Here is a 22,858-nt window from a genome sequence, read left to right as displayed (position 1 = left end):
ATTTACGATTTACACATCGTGCCAACTTCACTGGTTTGGGGTTTTGTAAAAAAAAAAAAAAATATACAAAAAGTGATTTATTTTTTTCCCTTGTAACAAATCAGAAAGCAGAAATATATTATCACAAAAAATAATACAGGAAATGCGATAAAATGCCAATTGACTCGTTTACAATTACACTACTTTATATACCTGTGGTTTCAAATTGGATACACACATTATCAACACAGTTTTACTACCCATCCAACCATTTTCTACCGCTTGTTCCTTTTTTTTTGGGTTCGCGGGGGGTGCTGGAGCCTATCTCAACTGCATTTGGGCGGAAGGCGGCGTACACCTTGGACAAATCGCCACCTCATCGTAGTTTTACTATAATATAATAAAATATGAAGTAATTTCAAATTGCATCAACATAACTGTTCACGCTGATGTGTCGGTAAAAAAAACCCACACATTTCTTACCGTATCTTTTTCAAAATTTCTCTTCAGAAACTCTCGTTTCTTTGTGGCAATCTTGCAGGATCACTGGACAGCTCTCCATCCATTTCTACCGCTTGTCCCTTTTAGGGTCGCGGGGTGCTGCTGGAGCCTATCTCAGCTTACCATGAATTGATAAACGTGGACCCTGACTTAAACAAGTTGAAGAACTTATTCGGGTGTTACCATTTAGTGGTCAATTGTACGGAATATGTACTGTACTGGGGCTTCACGGTGGCAGAGGGGTTAGTGCGTCTGCCTCACAATACGAAGGTCCTGCAGTCCTGGGTTCAATTCCAGGCTGAGGATCTTTCTGTGTGGAGTTTGCATGTTCTCCCCGTGGCTGCGTGGGTTCCCTCCGGGTACTCCGGCTTCCTCCCACTTCCAAAGACATGCACCTGGGGATAGGTTGATTGGCAACACTAAATGGTCCCTAGTGTGTGAATGTGAGTGTGAATGTTGTCTGTCTATCTGTGTTGGCCCTGCAATGAGGTGGCGACTTGTCCAGGGTGTACCCCGCCTTCCACCCGATTGTAGCTGAGATAGGCGCCAGCGTCCCCCGCAACCCCGAAAGGGAATAAGTGGTATAAAATGGATGGATGGATGTACTGAACTGTGCAATCTAATAAAAGTATCAATCAATAAATCAAAGCACTTGAGTAAGTTAATTACTGCCCCCATGTGGATTATACGTATATTGCACGCATGTGGTCTGATACGACTTTGATTGATTGAAACTTTTATTAGTAGATTGCACAGTTCAGTACATATTCCGTACAATTGACCATTAAAAGGTAACACCCGAATAGGTTTTTCAACTTGTTTAAGTCGGGGTCCACGTCGACATGTTTTTAGGATAAAAATTACACTGATGATGTAGAAGGCTCACAAATGTATTCATCACCTGGGACAGGGGTCTCAGACACGCGTCTCGCGGGCCAATTGCGCCCGGCGAGACGTTATTTTGCGGCCCCCACCTTAATATAAAAGTTTAATGTTAATGAGTTTTATATGAATGGCGCTTGACAGCGTTGGTGATTGGTAGACAGACAATTTTTATTACGTGGGTTCAAAATTGCTCTTTCAACATTCTGGGTTGCCTGCCTCTGCGTTAGTGGAAAAGCAGCAAATGAGTGAAAGCGACAGAGACGTTGCCAGAGAGACGAGGGTTTTCTTACGCGCCTGGCTGCAGTCACACCACGACACCTGTCCGTCAGTAATAACAGTCCCCAATAACCTGGACCAATTCAAACCGGTATTTTATTTTTTATTTTTTTTTATTTGCATTGCCTCACACGATGAACACTACATATATTTCTATAAGAGGCTGGATAACACTTTATTGCGCTCGCCATCCAGGTACTATTACCCGCCGACTTGTCCAGGGTGTACACCGCCTTCCGCCCGATTGTAGCTGAGATAGGCATCAGGCATCAGCGCGACTCCAAAGGGCATAAGCGGTAGAAAATGGATGGATGGATGGATGCCGTGTTGCTGTATGGAGGAAAAGCGGAACGACACACATTGCGGAAATAACATTATTCTCCGTGCGTCGGGTAAATACAAATATATTCCACAACCTCAAACATGTCTTTTTCAAAGCTTGCAGTGATGAGCAAAGACAAGTGGGAGATGCAATATTTCTTTGTTGAGCACAGAGTCACCCTGATGTGTCTTATTTGCACAGAGAAAGTTGCAGTGCACAAGAGATACAATTTGAAACGTCATTATACAGCTAGACATGCTGAGGAGTACGCAAAAAAAAAAAAAAAAAAAATCTTTTCTTGCGGCCCAGCCTCACCTAGACTTTGCCTTCAGGGCCCCCGGATAAATTGAGACCCCTGACCTAGGATGTGTTTGGCATTATGGTATGTGAGTTTCCACCTGACAAATACCTAAGTCACTGTATTTATTTTTTTAAATAAAAAAGAAAGAATTGGGTGTAGTATATAAAATGGCCTTTAGATGGTAGCAGCACCTGCAAGTGGTATCAGTTGCCGACACGAAGAAGAAAGACACCATCTAGAGCAGGGGTGTCCAAACTTTTTCCACTGAGGGCCGCACACTGAAAAATCAAAGCAAGCGGGGGCCATTTTCATATTTTTTTATTTTAAAAAACAATACCAATATATGTAAAAAAATATATACATTTCGGCCTACAATCAGGCTTGATCTCAGGAACCCCAAAGGGTTTGGTAAAAAAAAATATAAAAAATGTGTCATTATTCAGTATTTTTTATTTATTTATTTTTATTCAAGTTTTAAATCCCCAGATCAACATTAGGTCCATCCGTCAATACAAAAAGATTTAAGTTGTATGCTCTTTGTCAAAAAAAAAAACCCTTTTTTTATGGACAAATCACAAAATATGCAATAATTGTTTAAGTGGAATATTTGAGATTATATAATAATTGAAGCATTAAAAAGGTCAATAACTCATAACAACATTGATGTTAATTAAATATTATTTCTTGAGCAATGACACTTAAAAAAAAAATCACACTGGAATTATTGGGGATCCAAAAGCGTCCTACTCATTAAAGTGTTAAAGTAATTATACATTTTTTTACTGTTTACTTTGAACACAATAATCTCGAGATCAACTTCAGATCCATTTTTCAATTATAAGTTTTATTGTTGTTGTTGCTCAACTGAACTGAGAAAGGAACGAATCAGTTCATGAAGGGATTCGGTTCATCAAAAGATTCGTTCGTTCGAACGAACCGTTCGCGAACGACACAACATTAGTGGATAGTGGATAGCCAGTAGCTGTATTGTTGTGATAGCAGGACGTCCTTTACTTGCATCCAGCAACGGTTTCTTACTCACAAAGGTTAGTTTGTCTTGTGTGTTTATCTGTCATTTGTTCCCACTTTAATGTCATTTACGGTCCAGGCTGCTTCATTTGGTGAACGTTGACGGGAAGAGAAGTGGTCTTGTGTAGCTACCACCGGCTAATATCTGCAGCTGGCTAGCTAGCTACTCTCCTCAAATAATACATTCATTCTCATAATCCTTAAAGTTAAATTATTTACCGCCGAAATATGATTTGCTATTCTAAAATATACATATAACAACTATTTGGGGCTATTAAGTGTTTATTTCCTTTTAATATCAAGGTTAGATAATGGAGCCAAATCAAGTAAACGTCATCGGTGAAGTCAACTGGAAGCTAATTTAAATGTTATTTTGCTACTAGTTAATTAGTTATAACAATGTAAATGTATGGAATTCAGTATGCATGTTTTCTAGAATGTCTCTCTTTTACAAAAATATAATTAACCTAACCTTTACGTCAATATTGTTCGATCTGGCCCAGCCTCTAATGGTGAATTAGAATAGAATAGAAAGTACTTTATTGATCCCTTGGGGAAATTCAGCACCACAGTTTTCTCACAATAATAATATATAATATATATCATCCATCCATCCATCTTCTTCCACTTATCTGAGGTCGGGTCGCGAGGGCAGCAGCCTAAGCAGGGAAGCCCAGACTTCCCTCTCCCCAGCCACTTCGTCTAGCTCTTCCCGGGGGATCCCGAGGCGTTCCCAGGCCAGCCGGGAGACATAGTCTTCCCAACGTGTCCTGGGTCTTCCCTGTGGCCTCCTACCAGTTGGACGTGGCCTAAACACCTCCCTAGGGAGGCGTTCGGGTGGCATCCTGACCAGATGGCTCAGCCACCTCATCTGGCTCCTCTCTGTGGAGTAGCAGCGGCTTTACTTTGAGTTCCTCCCGGCCGGATAGGAGAGCTTCTCACCCTATGTCTCATAAACTCATTTCGTCCACTTGTACCCGTGATCTTATCCTTTCGGTCATGACCCAAAGCTCATGACCATAGGTGAGAATGGGAACGTAGATCGACCGATAAATTGAGAGCTTTGCCTTCCAGCTCAGCTCCTTCTTCACCACAACAGATCGGTACAACGTCCGCATTACTGAATACGCCGCACGGATCCGCCTGTCGATCTCACCATCCACTCTTCCCCCACTCGTGAACAAGACTCCTAGGTACTTGAACTCCTCCACTTGGGGCAGGGTCTCCTCCCCAACCCGGAGATGGCACTCCACCCTTTTCCAAGCTAGAACCATGGACTCGGACTTGGAGGTGCTGATTCTCATTCCGGTCGCTTCACACTCGGCTGCGAACCGATCCAGTGAGAGCTGAAGATCCCGGTCTGTGTTGCGATAATATATTTCTGTTTTCTGATTTGTTACAAGAATGAAGAAGAAAAAAAAATCACCTTTTTGTAAGTTTTTTTTTTATTTTATTTTTTTTTTTTTTTTTATACAAAACCCTAAACCAATGAAGTTGGCACGATGTATAAATCGTAAATAAAAACCGAATACAATGATTTGCAAATCATTATCAACTTATATTCAATTGAATAGACTGCAAAGGCAAGATATTTAATGTTCCAACTGAGAAACTTTTTTTTTTCTTTTGCAAATAGTCATTAGCTTAGGACTCAGACTTGGAGGTGCCAATTCTCATTCCGGTCGCTATAACATATATAATATATGAATAATATCAATATATTCTACATTTAAGTGCAGTCTAGAAGGAACATATGCATTATACAGTCTGAGGGCTGTCGGTATGAAGGACCTCCTGTGTCGTTCCGTGTTACATTTTGGGAGTCTGAGCCTTCCACTGAACGTGCTCATTCTCTCCGCAAGGTCCGAGTGTAGTGGGTGGGAGGTGTTGTCCATAATGTCTAGGAGTTTTGCTAGACTTCTCCTCTCTGACACCACCGCCAGAGAGTCTAGCTCCACTCCCACCACGTTACTGGCCTTCTCTACCAACTTGTCCAGTCTGTTTGCGTCCCTCACTCTCAGCCCGCTGCCCCAGCAAGCCACGGCGTACAAGAAGGCGCTCGCCACCACCGCCTCGTAGAACATCTTCAACATCTTTGTACAGACGTTGAAGGATCCCAGCCTCCTGAGGAAGTAGAGGCGGCTCTGTCCCTTCTTGTAGAGGGCCTCAGTGTGTTTGGACCCATTCAGCTTGTTGTCCATGTGTACTCCGAGGTATTTATAATCCTCAACCATGTCCACATCGACCCCCCTGATGGAAACAGGGGGCGCTGAAGTACTCCTCCTCCTTCCCAGGTCCACAACCAGCTCCTTGGTCTTTGTCACATTGAGCTGGAGGTGGTTCTTTCCACACCATGTGACAAAGTCCTCCACCAGTGCCCTGTATTCTTCATCATCACCATCCTCAATACACCCCACTATAGCAGAGTCATCAGAAAACTTCTGAAGGTGGCAGGACTCTGACTGATAGTGGAAATGGGTGGTGTAAATGGGGTAGAGGACTGTACCCTGCGGGGCCCCGGTGTTGCTGACCAGCCTGTCAGACACACAGTCCTGCAGTCGAAGGTACTGTGGTCTGTCAGTCAGGTAATCTACTACCCAGGACACCAAGGCGGCCTCCACCTGCATCTTCTCTAACTTCACACCCAGTACCCAGGCCGTATAGTATCGAAAGCACTGGAGAAGTCAAAAAACATGACCCTCACACTGCTTGCAGGCTTGTCCAGGTGGGTGTGGGCTCGGTTCAGCAGGTAGATGACTGCGTCCTCCACTCCCAGTCGTGGCTGCTAGGCGAATTGGAGTGGGTCCAGGTGGGGCTTGACTGTAGGGCGGAGTTGTTCCAGGACCAACCTCTCCATGTTCTTCGTGATATGGGAGGTTAGCGCCACCGGCCTGTAGTCCTTTGATGTGCTGGGTCGCGTGCACTTGGGGATGAGGACCACGCATGAGGTTTTCCACAGTGTGGGGACTTTCTGCAGCCTAAGGCTCATGTTGAAGATGTGCTGGAGCACACCACACAGCTGTGGGGCGCAGGCTTTGAGCACCCTGGGGCTCACACAGTCAGGACCCGCGGCCTTGCCTGTGTGTAACTTATTTAGCTGTGCATTCACCTGTTCTGCGGACAGGAGCTTGTCGGAGCCACTGTGTCAAACCTGTTAAAGAACTGGTTTGGTTCATTGGCCCTCTCTTTGTCTCCATCCATCCCCCGACCCCCCGATGGTTTGAGGCCGTTGATGGTCTGCATACCTCTCCAGACCGCCTTCATGTTGTTATCCTTCAGCTTCCCTTCCTGCTTTAGTTCTCTTTGGCTTCCCTGAGTTTGGTCTTCAGCAGCAACTGAACTCGTATCACCTCCTCCCTGTTACCAGCATTGAATGCCCTCTTCTTCTCATTCAGTATGGCTATGATGTCTTTGTCACCGACGGCTTGTTGTTTGGGTAGCAGGTGACCGTCTTTGATGGGACATTTGAGTTAACACAGAAGTTGATATAGTCTGTGACACACTCTGTGAGCCCATCAATGTCCTCCCAATGCGGCTCCATGAGCACCTGCCAGTCAGTTACGTCAAAACAGCCTTGTAGTGTAGTGTAGTGCTTCAATGTAAGTGTATAAACGCTTATATATTTACTTTATGCAATGTTACGGTTTTCAATATGTTGTTAATTGAATGACCTGTCAAAATGACCAAATTAATTCAGTCATTCTGGATTAAACCCCACTGTAGTTATTAGGAGATGCAATGTGGGTTGCCAATCAGTAGAGGGCAGTGTAGTGTAAAAACAATGCAAATGTCTCGAGCAGGGGTTCTCAACCTTTTTTGCACAAGGGACCAGTTTATCCATCCATCCATTTTCTACCGCTTATTCCCTTTGGGGTTGCGGGGGGTGCTAGAGCCTATCTCAGCTGTATTTGGGCGGAAGGCGGTGTACACCCTGGAAAAGTCGCTACTTCATCACATGGCAAACACAGACAGACAACACTCACATTCACACACTAGAGCCAATTTAGTGTTGTCAATCAACCTTTTCCCAGGTGCATGTCTTTGGAGGTGGGAGGAAGCCGGAGTACACGGAGGGAACCCATGCAGTCACGGGGAGAACATGCAAACTCCACACAGAAATATCCCGAGCGCAGGATCCTACCCAGAACCTTCGTGTTATGAGGCAGGTGCACTCACCCCTCCACCGTGCTGCCCGGGACCGGTTTAATGTAGGCATGATTTTCACGGACCCTGCCTTACATGTGTGGCGGATAAATACATGTATAGCAAATAAGTGCATGAAAAATGAATACTTGAAAAAACTCACCATAATGTTGAATTAGTGGGAGCGCCTTTGCAAAAAAGCTTTCCATAAAATTTTGTTTTGTACTCATTTTGCTAGTAGTAGCCTTTTTTTGGCTTTAGTATCTGATGGGTTATATGTGTTACATCACATTCAAAGACAAGAGGACAACTGAATATATAATAAAGATATACATAAATGCTATTAGTTACAACAGATTACTGTATTTCCATATGTAGTCATATTTTGTGCAATATTTCATACGTAGATATGCTAATGTTAGCTTTTTTTGGTCCAATTTTCCATACATAAATACATCTGTTATTGCTAACTACTTGCATAATAGGACTACGTGCAATGACACCAGCAATTAAACTTACTAGGCCAAAGAAGATGTGTATTTTCTACCTTCCGCACAATTATTATCTACAACAATTTAGCACTTCTCCTTCGGCCTTATGCACTTTAACTACTATGGTCTCTTTGTACCTGATCTGCCCTGATCTTAGGTCATCAACCTGCTGCGGTCTGCAGACAGAACCAAGCTTTTGGGTCCGATTTGGCACCTTTTGATTTTAGATGTTTATTAACGTGCATTGTCTCATGTCACAAAGCTGTAACAAATTTAGCAAATGGGGACTTTGTATCAGGAGTTGTATAATACATCTATGAACAAGCTTATTGGTGTGTCTGATGGGACTGCTGAAAGTTAAGTATGAGGAAATGTGGTCGGTTATTAATTATTTAATGTCTCTGTGCGTCCCGGTAACAAACGTGTCACGGACCGGTGGTTGGGGATCACTGGTGTAGAGGAAAGTAATGAACTTACTGCAGTAAATAATTATCTTTGCTAAAACAAATGTTTTTAGTCAGAAAACGTGATCATTTTTTCTTACTGTAATGTCTTTTGCAAAGGACTAAAACCGTATCCAGTGTCGACTGCTTTCACCCATCATATTTTCTGCTGTTTTCATAACAGGAAGAATACTTTTTTTCAATAACATATTTGAAGTGTTTCAATTTGAATGCATCTTCATATTTTTATATGGTAAATTAGTAGTGGTATGTCTTCATCTCCACCACATGAGGCATCCACTTTTCTTTTACCAAAACACCTTATTGATTAAACGATGTGTTCTTAACCTTTTTGACCTCGGGGCCCAACTTTTCCACTTCAGAGGGGGACCAGGACCCACTCAAATATCAACACTGAATTAGTAATGTTACTCTTTATTTCAATCATATTCATGATTGTAAATAACTTACTCACAGTTTAACAGGATAAACCTTGTGAAATAATATGAAGCCATGTGTTAATCACCAAGATTATTATCAACTTCTTAGTTCAAGCTGTTTACAAAATAAGTACTAATCAAATTTACACTGTGAAAGAAGGTACTCATAAAAACTGATGAAAAATACATTTACATAAAATGACACAATGACCCAGTGAGGGTTGGACTCAGCCAAGGCTGTCCTTTGTCACCGATTCTGTTCATAACTTTTATGGACAGAATTTCTAGGCGCAGTCAAGGCGTTGAGGGGTTCCGGTTTGGTAACCGCAGGATTAGGTCTCTGCTTTTTGCAGATGATGTGGTCCCGATGGCTTCATCTGACCAGGATCTTCAGCTCTCACTGGATCGGTTCGCAGCCGAGTGTGAAGCGGCCGGAATGAGAATCAGCACCTCCAAGTCCGAGTCCATGGTTCTCGCCCGGAAAAGGGTGGAGAGCCATCTCCGGGTTGGGGAGGAGACCCTGCCCCAAGTGGAGGAGTTCAAGTACCTAGGAGTCTTGTTCACGAGTGAGGGAAGAGTGGATCGTGAGATCGACAGGCGGATCGGTGCGGCGTCTTCAGTAATGCGGACGTTGTACCGATCTGTTGTGGTGAAGAAGGAGCTGAGCCGGAAGGCAAAGCTCTCAATTTACCGGTCGATCTACGTTCCCATCCTCACCTATGGTCATGAGCTTTGGGTCATGACCGAAAGGATAAGATCACGGGTACAAGCGGCCCAAATGAGTTTCCTCCGCCGTGTGGCGGGTCTCTCCCTTAGAGATAGGGTGAGAAGCTCTGCCATCCGGGAGGAACTCAAAGTAAAGCCGCTGCTCCTCCACATCGAGAGGAGCCAGATGAGGTGGTTCGGGCATCTGGTCAGGATGCCACCCGAACGCCTCCCTAGGGAGGTGTTTAGGGCACGTCCAACCGGTAGGAGGCCACGGGGAAGACCCAGGACACGTTGGAAAGACTATGTCTCCCGGCTGGCCTGGGAACGCCTCGGGATCCCCCGGGAAGAGCTAGACGAAGTGGCTGGGGAGAGGGAAGTCTGGGTTTCCCTGCTTAGGCTGTTGCCCCCGCGACCCGAGCTCGGATAAGCGGAAGATGATGGATGGATGGATGGATGGACACAGTGCTAAATTATTTAAATTCAAACAAAACTGATTATTATATAAATATTTCTTGAATAAATTGTCAATAAAATTATAAGTGCAAATAAAAGTATTGCTTAATGACTTTAGTCATAATTTTATGCGCTTTTATAAACTTCTCTATGATGTTAGTTCCACAATTACATGTTACTGAAAAGCCCAAAATGTTCTCTTTACGGCAGAACAAGTAGGTTTTATTGTTTGGTTTGTGTTTGAACAATGAACTGTGAAGCGACAAAAATGCATTGCTGGGTTTCAGGAGGAGACACAAAATAATCCAAATATTTAGCTATCTGTATAAAAAAAGGTGACATTATTCAAGTTTGTGGGGAATGCTGGCAAGGAAAGCTGGACTGGACTTCCCCTTACATTGGAATGAATATTTGTGGCAGATGTCTTCATTCCTTCCACGTTTTCCCACAGCTTTTTGTGGTGGGAAATGTCCTCCAGGATGTTTGATTTTCACTTCCTGTGCAGTGAAGAAGTTTAACATTGAAAAGGATGTTGTAATGTTTAGTCTCAACCCTTTGGCCACAATGTTTACTTTTATTTGGTCGTGAAGTTTAGCTATTTTTGTAGACATTTTGAGGAAATGTAACCACACACGCTGTGCAATAAACAATAAAAATATGTTTATTGTTCACGAGTAAGTTTGTTCTTCTTCTGCAGGATATAAAAGTCATGGATGAACAGCAAACTCCTGCTGCCAACACAGAGAACACCAACCAGAGAAATGGAGAGGAGGTATTAAACTAATATATAATGTGTACATTCGTAATGAAATACAAGGTAAAATCCCATATCTTAACAATCACATTATAACCTCCAAATCGAATAAAATGTTTGTTGGTTTTCCTGTAGAAAATGGTAAACATAGAATCTGTCAGTTCCAAGGTCAAACTGTCAACATCAAGACCTTTTATTATTCCTTGCTATTTTACAAGAGTTAAGATAAGATTACTTTTTTAATGCATAATACTGTTTATCAGAGGTGTCCAAAGTTCACTTCTAATTTTTTATCATCCAGCAGCGCATTCTAGAAATATAATTACAGTATAGACTAGGGATGTCCCGATCCAGGTTTTTGCACTTCCGATCCGATATTGTTTTTGCACTTCCGATACTGGCCAGTAGTAGTAGCTTTTTAGTTTCCTATTTCCCATGTTAAACATTTTTTGGGGTGCTTTCTCGCCGTGTGGTGCGACCAGACCAGCTGGCTCTGTGTCTCCTTGGAAACGCTGGAAACAAAAGTGGCCCGCTTCCTTTTGCAGAAAAGCATATATTGTTACCTCCACCAAAGAGTTTATGTTTTAGCCTGGGCTTGTTAGCAACATTACTTAGCCAGTTATGGACCGATTTGATGTCCAAAAAACAATTTATTTTATCGACGACGAGTACCAACACACTTCATTTCCTTCTTACGACGTTCAACACCCCCATCTTGCCCTCTCCGCGCTGAGCAGAGATGGAGATGTAGTTTATTTACCGGCCAAGCCAACGCTAAAACGCCGGAAGAAAACTACACTCACCGAGTATTCATTTGATCCCATCACACACGTCACTGTATTATTGAGAAGACTTTGAAACAAATATCGTGGTATTTATGATACCATTAGATCCCTATTCTAGACCCTTTTATCTGTCTTTTGAGGAAAACAGAGGAGGAGGGGTTGGGGCGATGTTGCCCGTTTTTAGGAGGGAGAATAATCTGACCGCGATGTTTTGGTTAAACATGAGAAAAAGGCAGTAATACAGCATCAATCACACAATCATGCCGTTCGTAGAGTAACCTTTGACCAAAATACAGTATAAATTAGTGATCTCTTCATCACACTTGTCTTTATCCTTTTCTCTGGGAAAGTGGGTGTAGAACGTGGAAAGAACCAGGCAGAACTATCGCTGCAGAGCCCCAAAATGGCAGCAGAGGGATATAAAAGTGTCCTCTCCGAGAAACAGAACAGGCCAAGTTCAGCGAAAAGAAGCTATACAAAATTAATCACGGCATGTCTCAGTTGGTAGAGTGGCAGTGTGAGCAACCTGAGGGTTCTGGTCTTCTGCCATCCTAGTGACATCCGTTGTGTCCTTGAGCCAGACACTTCACTATTGCTCCTGATGGGTCGTGGTTAGGTTCAATCAATCTCCTTGAGCAAGTCACTTCACCCTTAGGGCCTTGCATGGCAGCTCCCGCGATCAGTGTGTGAATGTGTGTAACTGTAGAAATAGTGTCAAAGCGCTTTGAGTTTCTTAAAGGTAGAACAACTCTATACAATTTACTTAGACTAAAATTGTTCTTAGACAAGCAATGACTATAATATGAATTTTGCCACAAGACCTGACACATGTATCATTTTGCAATCATCTCAGAAGACAAGACGTACCAACTGGACCAAGGGGAGAAAGAGGAAGAAGCCCATGAAGGACCGCAATGCGCCCAAGGCGCCACTGACGGGCTACGTCCGCTTCATGAACGACCGGCGCGAGCAGCTTCGGGCCGAGCGTCCCGATGTTCCTTTCCCGGAGATCACCAGGATGCTGGGCAACGAGTGGAGCAAGCTGCCACCCGAGGAGAAGCAGGTATGGGAGCAATCCCGGGAAAGGAACCGGGCTCGTCATCCTTTTTGTGTGTTTGCAGCGCTACCTGGAGGAGGCGGAGCGCGACAAAGAGCGCTACATGAGGGAGCTGGAGAAGTACCAGAAAACAGAGGCCTACAAACATTTCACCAGGAAGGTCCAAGAGAAGCAGAAGGGCAAGCGACACCGAGGAGGTGAGGAATGACTGAAAGTCACTCATCTAAAATTCTTTAAGAGTGTAGGAATAATACAAGATAGACTGTTAAAGCAAGTTAAAGAAAAACTTCTCACTCTTTGAAGACACTCTATACATTTTATATTTACGTAATAACTTAAGATATCCTAAGCATGTTTTGTGCCATTCATTTTTTTTAAATTTTGAATTAGCCTGTAAAAATGAACATTTATTAGCCAGAAGACATTTATTTAAAAACAAAATAACAATGATTGTCCTTAAATGTCAAAGCCACCCCAAAAAGTGACACATTTATTTCTAACCATGAAAAAATATCCCTTTAATGAGTTTTACAAACACAAATACAATCCTTTTGGGATGCATGATATTTTTTTCTCCCATTCGATACCAAAAACTTAGTTTCTTTTTTTTTTTTTTTCGGAATGCAGTTAATCATAAAACTGGCACGCAACGTTATCAAAAACTGTTTTTATTTAAATTGTTTTAATTAGTCCTACAAAATACTACACAATAATACTACAATTCCAAAACCAAACCCAGCCCGGCAACATTCATTGAACATTCAAAAACTTACTGTTTCTGAAGACTGATAACTTATGTCTATCATTTAGATCAGTGGTGATGTACCCCCTAATCAGAGCAAAGCATTTTTGGTTGAAAAAAGGAGATAAAGAAGTAAAATACAGCACTATGTCAGCAGTTTCTGAATAATAAAATTGTATAACAGTGCAAAATATTGCTAATTTGTAGTGGTCTTTCTTGAACTATTTGGAAAATAAGATATAAAAATAACTAGAAAATAAGTGATTCAATTATGAAGAACATAGAAGTAATAATCAACTTAAAGTGCCCTCTTTGGGGAATGTAAAAGAGATCCATCTGGATTTATGAACTTAATTCTAAACATTTCTTCCCCAAAAAAGAAATCTTTAACATCAATATTTATAGAACGTGTCCACAAAAAATCTAAAAATCTATCTGTCAACAATGAATATTGCATTGTTGCATTTCTTTTCACAGTTTATGAACTAACATTCATATTTTGTTGAAGTATTATTCAATAAATATATTTATGAAGGTTTTTTTCAATTATTGCTATTTTTTAGAATATTTAAAATAAATCTCACGTACCCCTTGGCATACCTTCAAGTACCCCCAGGTGGACGCATACCCTCATTTGAGAACCACTGATTGAGATGGAATTGTTGTTTGTGCTTGCCTTTCTTTGTAGCTGGCTTTTGGGAATCTTTTTTCGTGATGCTGGTGTTTTAGGTGGCTGAAAAGGTTCAATGTGTTGAGGCGAAGTATTTTTTTTCCCTTCTGGGGGAATGTTTGCCAAACATTTGTTGCAAATAACACGCGGTATGTCTTCCACTGAAACAATGACGAAGTCCCAAACAATCGACGCCATGTTTGTTTACAATGAGCTCTGGGCACAGACTTACAGCAAGGCACATAAAAAAAATAAATAAAAAAAAGTGCTTTATTTGCTCACCCTAACCCACTTACAACACAGTTTGGGTAATTTTGCCTCATTGTAGCGTTTTTTACTGTTATCGGTTATCAGAGCTATATTTAAATATTATCAAGTTTTTCTGTATAAGGTCATAATTTCTCATCAACCCAATAATTATCGTGCACCCAGACACTTTGACACTATTTTACTTCTAGGCAGTGTTTTCCACACATTTACTTCTTTGTGGCCGCATTGCCACAAATTAATTTGGATATTTGCCATTACTTGTTCGGAATTCTCTGTTTATGGACATTTAGGCCTTCCGCCCGAATGCAGCTGAGATAGGCTCCAGCATCCCTCGCGACCCCGAACGGGACAAGCGGTAGAAAATGCCTGGATGGATTTTGAGATTTTTTAAATTTTGACACCTTTTGCTTTAAAAGTGCCTTTTTTGTTTCCTGTTTTTGCGTATTTTATGATGGGTAGCTTTCTATCGTTGCAGAAGTCATTGGGTGATGGGAGTTTTTTAACGCTTTCAAAATATAGTTGAAGCAATAATGGTGTCTCCTTAGCATGTGCCATGTTTTATTGATATTTTAATATTTTCTATAATATATGACGCTGTGTGTATTTAGTGAATAGCATCTGACTACTAAACCAGCTAGCTAATATGGCTAGCCTGCAATTACTATAGTCCAATTGACACAAATTGCTAGTATATTTGCAGCGATTGTTTGTGTTAATATTCACTTCATATGCCTAAAAGGAGCAGACTTTTAGACATTGTGAATCACTTTGTACTCATCTGGTGAAGCGTGAAAGCTGGAAAATATGACTCATCTGCTGTCCTTGTCTTCTTCTTTCCTTCCTCACCAGATGTGGGGAACCAGGCCGCCAACGAGGCTCTGCATGAGGTTGGCACCACCTCTTCCTGTGACATCAATATGTCATCGAGTCAATGCAAACGGCATTAGGGAAATGACAGTTGTTATCCTTTTCACCTGGTTGTCCGTGTCCATCAGCAGAACGCAGAAGGAAAGGACAGAACCATCTTTGACATCCCCATCTTCACAGAGGAGTTCCTCAACCACAGTAAAGGTGAGCAGCTGACAAGTACATAAACGATTGTTGCTACTATATCCAATAAAAGTTTTGCTGAATTGCCTGCGGTATTCCGTAGCTCGCGAAGCCGAGATGCGGCAGCTCCGGAAGACCAACATGGAGTACGAGGAGCGCAACGCAGCGCTCCAGAAGCACGTGGAGAGCATGCGCGGCGCTGTGGACCGACTGGAGGGCGACGTGATGCAAGAGCGGGGACGCAACAGTCTTCTCCAGCAGCACCTGGAGACGCTGCGGCAGGCGCTGGCCGCCAGCTTCTCCTCCGTGCCTCTGCCAGGTACAGAACACTACTCAAACATCTCTCCTCTTTTTCAATATCATGTTTACCCTCATGCAAAGTAGTTCCCAGAGACTGAGCACCAAACGTGAGAAAAACATTTCTTTCACTTGTTAGGTTCTCGTTTGAGAGAAGAGGTTGCATTTTTTCATGTTATGAATGACAAACCTCCTTCCTCATAGACATTATACCGCCTCTGACTTGTCTCGAGGTAGATGAGCCTGCCATACCTTACAAATTAATAAAATAAAACAGGCTTCATTACACAAATCTTCAAATGCAGCCTCGAGCCCTGCCAACTATCTGTCAATTAGCTACAGACATTGTGTCCTTTATGTTGTTGTATGTGCTATATTGCTTGTCAATTCAGTGCTTTAACTAAGGTAATGTTGCAATTTTTCATGCCAAAAAATAAAGCACGCCTGATTAAAAAGCGCTCAAAATTAAGGCTCCACTTTTCAAAATTTGCTAGATCGATGCTACTTTACTTTGGCTATGCCATAGACATGTTACTGATTAGCATTTGCGACTTTAAATGGCGATTGCAACACTTTCAAACTTGGTAATAAAATCCACAACTATAATGCCTGTTACAATCAAACAGTTGTTGTGTAATAAGTACAATACTTGCAGTACAAACACTTTGTAGGACTTAACAAATGACAAGACTCGCACATTCAGATTACCTTCGGCAACACACCTTTGACAAACTGAAATGAGACAAGTGTATAAAAACAAGATGTAACCACTGGGCAGCACAGTTATTATCATCTCACTGTCCAAAAGGTTCTTTTTAGAATGTACTATTGAAATGTTTTACATTGATTACCACACGAACACACAAAAAATTACAACAAATTGATACCGTTGAGTACCGGTATCAATTCCTAGGTACCAAGGTTTAGTACTGTTTTGGTTCAAATGTGAGAAAGGTACCCGTCCTTTTCAAAGGACAATGTATGAAACTTAAGTGAGTGATAGGCACACAGCCCTACATCTATTAGGTTAGTGCAGAGTTACACACGCTTAGTCGGAGAAAACTCATTAGCGTTTAAAGCTGCACACACAGTAGGACTAAATTAAATCACTTTCAAACTGTCCAAATTCTAGAATGAGGTACGACATACTACTAACACTATTTACTTTGAAATCAGCATCATTGATTGGTGGTCATTTTGGTCAATCCGTCATCATTTCAACAGCCACAGGGGATGTTCAACATGTGGAACAGACTCATGTTTTGATACTTTAATGTGCAACAGCTGCCATCTACACCAGCAGTCAGTCAGCTTGCCAGTAGCACAGTTAGCACGCTTTCTTGTGTGTGGGACTGTAAAGACAGTTGCCAAACCTTGTGACAGCTTCGCTGACAAGAAGGTGTCTTACTGCAGGAGGTGGCATCCAAGCCTTTTGTCTACCTGCAGATTTGCCAGTTCTGTTTTTAATTGGGCAAGCTGCTCTGTTTGCACCAAGGTGACGTCAATGAACAGGTTGAGGCACGGTTTGATGCTGCTGTGAACAACAAACATTCACTCCTTTCAGTAACCATCATATTACTCCTTCCTATCAATGTTTTTATCTTGTCTGTAGGCAGTGGAGAGATGCCCACCCTGGACAGCATCGACGCCTACATGAAGAGGCTGCACAGCATCATTATGAGCAACCCGCATGAACACGAGAACCTTATCAGCACTGTGAGAGACCTGGTCAGCCGTCTGGACAGGTAACGCCTCAACTTCTGAGTAACAAACACACAAGTGGCGCTGTGTCCTCTTCATGCAAGGTTATTTTAGTCCACGTGAAGACAGAAGAAAGTCATTTCAGGCCCAATAAAAAAAATTATAAACTTATATTATTGATTTCATTATGAACTTTTATCCAGATTCGCACCGAAAGGACACAAAATGCATGCAACTATTTCAAATGATTATTTTTTTAATGTAACTATCTTCTTTAAGGCTAAAACCAAAAGCCATAATACACAAAATTGAAGAAGTGAAAATGTCAATCAACTCTTGTCTTGTCACAGGTAATTGTGGCAGGTCCAATTAGAGAAGAAGAGAAATCCCGCCAGCACTCAGCAAAGTCTCCGTCGGCCCCCACATCCCAAAACACTTTTAATATTGTGTAAAGGTGACCAACATTATGTAGCTCCTCTTATTTATTTGTACTTTTTATACAATGAATTTACTTTATTGATCTACCTGCAGATTTGTCAAGGAAAATGAAACAAAAAACACCTTTTTTTAATCAACTTAAATTAGCATATTTAAAAGGGAAGCATTGTGTAAGTTTGTAAAAAATAATCTTGTTTTTTGCAGTTGATATTTTTAATGCTATGGTGAAGAATGTGCCATTTATTTTGTGTGTTTGTGTTTTCAATAAAGTTTACAAAACAACACAAAATGTAGCCGCTTTACAATTTATTTATTATAATGTTTCAGACGTTAAATGTGACGCTAATTTTCTTTACACCGCTTAAGAGCTTAATTATACGTTCCCTTTAATTACAATTGATTATCCACCTTTTAACTGCATTGAGTCAACTTAAACCAATGACTGCACTAGTTTACAATCACTGATTAATCAGAAGTAATTCTGCTGCATTTTACCCTAAGAGAACTTAGCTAATGGCAGCGCTGTTTTACAACTGATTATTAATTACGCTGCTTCTGATCAAATGAAGTCAACTAACAACTGTACTACTTTACAATTACGCTCTGTTGACCTCGGTTAAGTCAACTAATAGCTGTTCTTGTTTACAACTGATTAATGACAGTTATGTTCCATTAAACCGCGTCGAGTCAACTTAATTAATGACTGCGCTAGTTTACTATTACTAATTACATTTAATTTCAATCCATTTAAACAGGTTTTGCAACTACTAATTCCAATGTATTACACTCATTTAAGTGTGTTAAATCAACGTAACTAATGACTCCGCTGCTTTACAACTGATGTTTAATTACACTTAATTTATCCGAGTAAATTGACCTAACTAATAGTTTACATTTACTGGTACAGATTAATTACATTTAATTATGCTTTGTTTAATATGGTTAAGTCGCCTTAACTAATGATTGCGCTGGTTTTCAATTGCTGATTAATTACAATTAAATAAGCTCGATTTCGCCGAATCAAGTCAACGACTGCGCTGGTTTCCAACTGATGTTTATTTACACTAAATGTATCCGAGTAAATCGACCTAACTAATAGTTTACAGTTACCGGTACAGATTAATTACATTTAATAATGCTCTGTTTGTATGGCTAATTAGACATAACTAATTACTGTGCTGGTTTTCAATTGCTGATTAATGTGAATTAAATAAACTCTATTTAGCCGCATTAAGTCAACTTAACTAACAACTGTGCTGGTTTACAAACTCATGAATTAAAGTGAGCAAAACTGCTGCTGTCATCTACTATTTTTGTTTTTGACTCAACATTATGTGGCTTCCTGTTTTCAGTCACCACTGTGCCTCATGTTTTTCTCTCCCTCCACTTTGCCATCTGAGACTTCCTGTCTGCAAAAGGCCACACGTGTCACAGCATACTAAATTGTAGTCGACATCATGGTTGGTTGAAGTTTTTCTCAAACATGTATACAGTTCCAATATGATACATCACATATATTATTTTTTTTCCCTGTACATGTCTGAAAAGTAGTAAAAAGAAGCAAAGCTTACTTAATTCTACACCTTTTCCACCTCATTGCAATTACTAACACATATGTTCTCTTCTTGTTCTTAATTTTATACACAATTTGCATCAAATTATTCTCAATACAACCGTTCATAAATACTAAAGTCAGTTATGAAGTACTTAATGAGATGAATAATATCTTATTTTCAATAAGACATAAGATGGCGTGTGTTACACATAAAGCCATCCGATGCACAAGTACATAAAATTCAAATGTTTGTATGTTCATCATTTATGGTAATTGAAATGATTTGATTTATTTCCTGGTAAAATTTATTTGTAAACACTTGTATATTTAGGAATGTTTCATTCTAATAAATAATTGTATTCATATGAATTATTAGTTTATTCATCAAGTTCATATATATATATATATATATATATATATATATATATATATATATATATATATATATATATATATATATACCAAATGTATGTAGTAACACAAACCCGTCTGTAGCAAACATAACCCAAATGTTAGAGACGATTGATGCAATGCAAATAATAAACATGTTCTTTAAAGGCCTACTGACATGAGATGTTCTTATTTAAACGGGGATAGCAGGTCCATTCTGTGTGTCATACTTCATCATTTCGTGATATTGCCATATTTTTGCTGAAATGATTTAGTAGAGAACATCCACGATAAAGTTTGCAACTTTTGGTCGCTAATAAAAAAGCCTTGCCTGTACCGGAAGTAGCAGACGATGTGCGCGTGACGTCACGGGTTGTGGAGCTCCTCACATCCTCACATTGTTTACAATCATGGCCACCAGCAGCGAGAGCGATTCGGACAGAGAAAGCGACAATTTCCCCATTCATTTGAGCGAGGATGAAAGATTCGTGGATGAGGATAGTGAGAGTGAAGGACTAGAGTGGGAGCGATTCAGATATTATTAGACACATTTACTAGGATAATTGTGGAAAATCCCTTATCTGCTTATTGTGTTAATAGTGTTTTAGTGAGTTTATATAGTTGTACCTGAAAGTCGAAGGGGTGTGGTGACTGCCAGTGTCTCTGAGGGAAGCCACGTTTCTCGACGAGGCGAAGCGAACGCAGCCGGTTAGGCTGGGCTAAGCTTTTTTTCCCCCCTCCTCCATGGTGGAAGCATCCAACGTTCGGGGGCGGCCGCTCGGAGGAGGCGAGAGAACACACAGCTGCCTCTTTGACAGGTGCACGAGGAACGACGCAAGCTCCGCTCATGTCTAGTGTAAAAGCCGACTTATTACCACAATTTTCTCACCGAAACCTGCCGGCTGACTTCTGGTAGACAACCATGTTCGCTTGACCGCTCTGTTCCATAGTAAAGCTTCACCTTCGGGAATGTAAACAAGGAATAACCGGCTGTGTTTTTGTTGCTAAATGCAGCCGCAATACACCGCTTCCCACCTACATCTTTCTTCTTTGACGTCTCCATTATTAATTGAACAAATTGCAAAAGATTCAGCAACACAGATGTCCAGAATACTGCGTAATTATGCGATTAAAGCAGACGACTTATAGCTGGGATCGGGCTGGATCAAAATGTCCGTGACGTCACGCGTCATCATACCGCGACGTTTTCAACAGGATACTTTGCGCGAAATTTAAAATTGCAATTTAGTAAACTAAAGCGGCCGTATTGGCATGTGTTGCAATGTTAATATTTCATCATTGATATATAAACTATCAGACTGCGTGGTCGCTAGTAGGTTTTAGTTGGCCTTTAATGAGTACAACATGATTGTCTTTGATATTGTGCAGGATTATTATGACCTATTCAAGTGTTAGTTTGTTATTATCGAGTATTCCATTTTTTGTATTAAAGGATTATTAGTGTTTGCTTATCCCCTTTAAGTTGTAGTTGGCAGCAAAGCTTGTTAGTTTTATGAGTTTAGCTGCTGCCTGCCTCAGTTTTAATGTGTTTTTTCGGAGGGGCAGGGGGGATATGTTTGAGTTCTGAATTGTACCACTTCAGGAGTGTTAAGCGATGTCGTCATCCAAAGAATTCCCTCATGACCTCATCTTGAACTTCCTTACATCCTTCATTCGGGTAGAGGCTGAAGTCCTGTCTGGCTGTGAGTCAGCCTGTCTTAAAATCAGACACTCAGGATGAGAGATACCACCATGTTGTTCAGGCTGTTATGCTATCTAAATTGTTCATCAAATTAATGCTTGAGAGATTACAGAAACAAATCCGTTTTTTCCTACTTATCTTACTCCCTTTGTTTCAAATAAATGATATTTAACAACCCAAAATTAAAGCAGTGGTGTTTTCATTTTCCTTTGGCTTTTTTGTGTTTTTTAATTTTTTTTACAAAGCCGCCTTAAAAAGTGTATGCACTCTTTTTACACTTGTATGACGAGTAAAATGTTCATTAATACATTGAAAAAAGATTTCAGTTGGGCAGTTGTTCTCAAATAGTGGAGCGTATGTAACACTTGGCTGTTCTTTAACCACAGTGGGAGATGAGGAAAGACCTTTCTTGCTAATAGGTTTACAAAGTTATGCAGAGGTATAGTGTGGAGGTTTCCCTCTTGGGGGGGATTCTTCTGATGCCAACATATTTTCTTGAGCCCGGAGGTACAGGGTTAAGCAAGTTTTTATTTTCATCCACACATGAAAGGATTGCTTTCCAGCAATATGTGTTTGGGCTTTTCAGTCCCGTGTGTCTGTGTTTGTGTATGTTTTTTCTGTCTCCAATTCAACAACACGTCTCTGACCGGCTGCTGCTAATAAAGGCGACAGGTGATTAGATAACAAGTCCCAGCTGGGCAATCTACTCATCTGCCGCTGCTTCGAGGCCGGTCGCTACACACCCCAGCCTGCAGGCCACGCCTCTCTCCACACATATATCCATCCATCCATTTTCTACCGCTAATTCCCTTCTGGCGTCGCGGGGGGCGCTGGCGCTTATCTCAGCTGCAATCGGGCGGAAGGCGGGGTAAACCCTGGACAAGTCGCCACCTCATCGCAGGGCCAACACAGACGGACAACATTCACACACTAGGGACCATTTAGTGTTGCCAATCAACCTATCCCCAGGTGCATGTCTTTGGAAGCCGGAGTACCCGGAGGGAACCCACGCAGTCACGGGGAGAACATGCAAACTCCACACAGAAAGATCCTCAGCCTGGAATTGAACCCAGGACTGCAGGACCTTCGTATTGTGAGGCAGACGCACTAACCCCTCTTCCACCGTGAAGCCCCCCCCTCCACATATAGTTATAACAATTTTATAGACATTATACTATTTATATTCACGCTGGAAAATGGGGGGGGGGCGTAACAGAAAATATTTGGGAAGCACTGCATTAGGGAGACATACGAATCAGCTTTATTGGCAAAGTATATTAAACGCACAAGAATTTTAACTTGGTAGACCTTGTTCAATGTAAGAAATAAAAAAATACACAACAACCACAAGGGAGCGCTGCACCGTGGCGTCCATCTCCGGTGCCATCTTGGTATGAAAAAAAGAGGGAAACTCCAGAGAACACAAGACATTAAAAGTGCACAGAGCTGATGCAACCAGCTCCCACTTCAGCGGTG

General features: G+C 41.3%; 1 protein-coding gene across 4 annotated transcripts; it reads left to right on the top strand.

Annotated features, from left to right (window-relative positions):
* The first annotated feature begins 3,157 nt into the window (after positions 1 to 3,157).
* hmg20a (high mobility group 20A) lies at positions 3,158 to 18,024 on the top strand. 4 transcript variants are annotated; one of them, XM_061912063.1, is made up of 10 exons: positions 3,209 to 3,310; positions 7,325 to 7,455; positions 10,669 to 10,743; positions 12,364 to 12,573; positions 12,632 to 12,764; positions 15,099 to 15,136; positions 15,248 to 15,320; positions 15,403 to 15,618; positions 17,209 to 17,341; positions 17,648 to 18,024. In XM_061912063.1, the coding sequence occupies exons 2-10, from the start codon at positions 7,393 to 7,395 to the stop codon at positions 17,649 to 17,651; spliced, it is 945 nt and encodes a 314-aa protein (XP_061768047.1). In that variant the 5' UTR covers positions 3,209 to 3,310; positions 7,325 to 7,392; the 3' UTR covers positions 17,652 to 18,024. The 4 variants fall into 4 exon arrangements, with proteins under 4 accessions (XP_061768048.1, XP_061768046.1, XP_061768047.1 ...); XM_061912061.1 differs by having other exon boundaries at positions 3,210 to 3,310; positions 15,245 to 15,320; XM_061912064.1 differs by lacking the exon at positions 7,325 to 7,455 and having other exon boundaries at positions 3,158 to 3,310; positions 15,245 to 15,320.
* The last annotated feature ends 4,834 nt before the right edge of the window (positions 18,025 to 22,858 follow it).

This window comes from Nerophis ophidion, linkage group LG10, assembly GCF_033978795.1.
Source record: "Nerophis ophidion isolate RoL-2023_Sa linkage group LG10, RoL_Noph_v1.0, whole genome shotgun sequence".
NCBI lineage: Eukaryota > Metazoa > Chordata > Actinopteri > Syngnathiformes > Syngnathidae > Nerophis > Nerophis ophidion.
Note: the sequence above shows the minus strand (reverse complement) of the source record. Positions and strands in the feature narration are given on the sequence as shown.

Coding starts and splice junctions, on each gene's coding strand:
- hmg20a (XM_061912061.1), top strand. CDS start 7,393: ATGCAAACTCCACACAGAAATATCCCGAGCGCAGGATCCTACCCAGAA. Junction 7,456..10,668: donor CAGAACCTTCGTGTTATGAG/GCAGGTGCACTC, acceptor CTTCTTCTGCAG/GATATAAAAGTCATGGATGA. Junction 12,765..15,098: donor GGGCAAGCGACACCGAGGAG/GTGAGGAATGAC, acceptor CTTCCTCACCAG/ATGTGGGGAACCAGGCCGCC.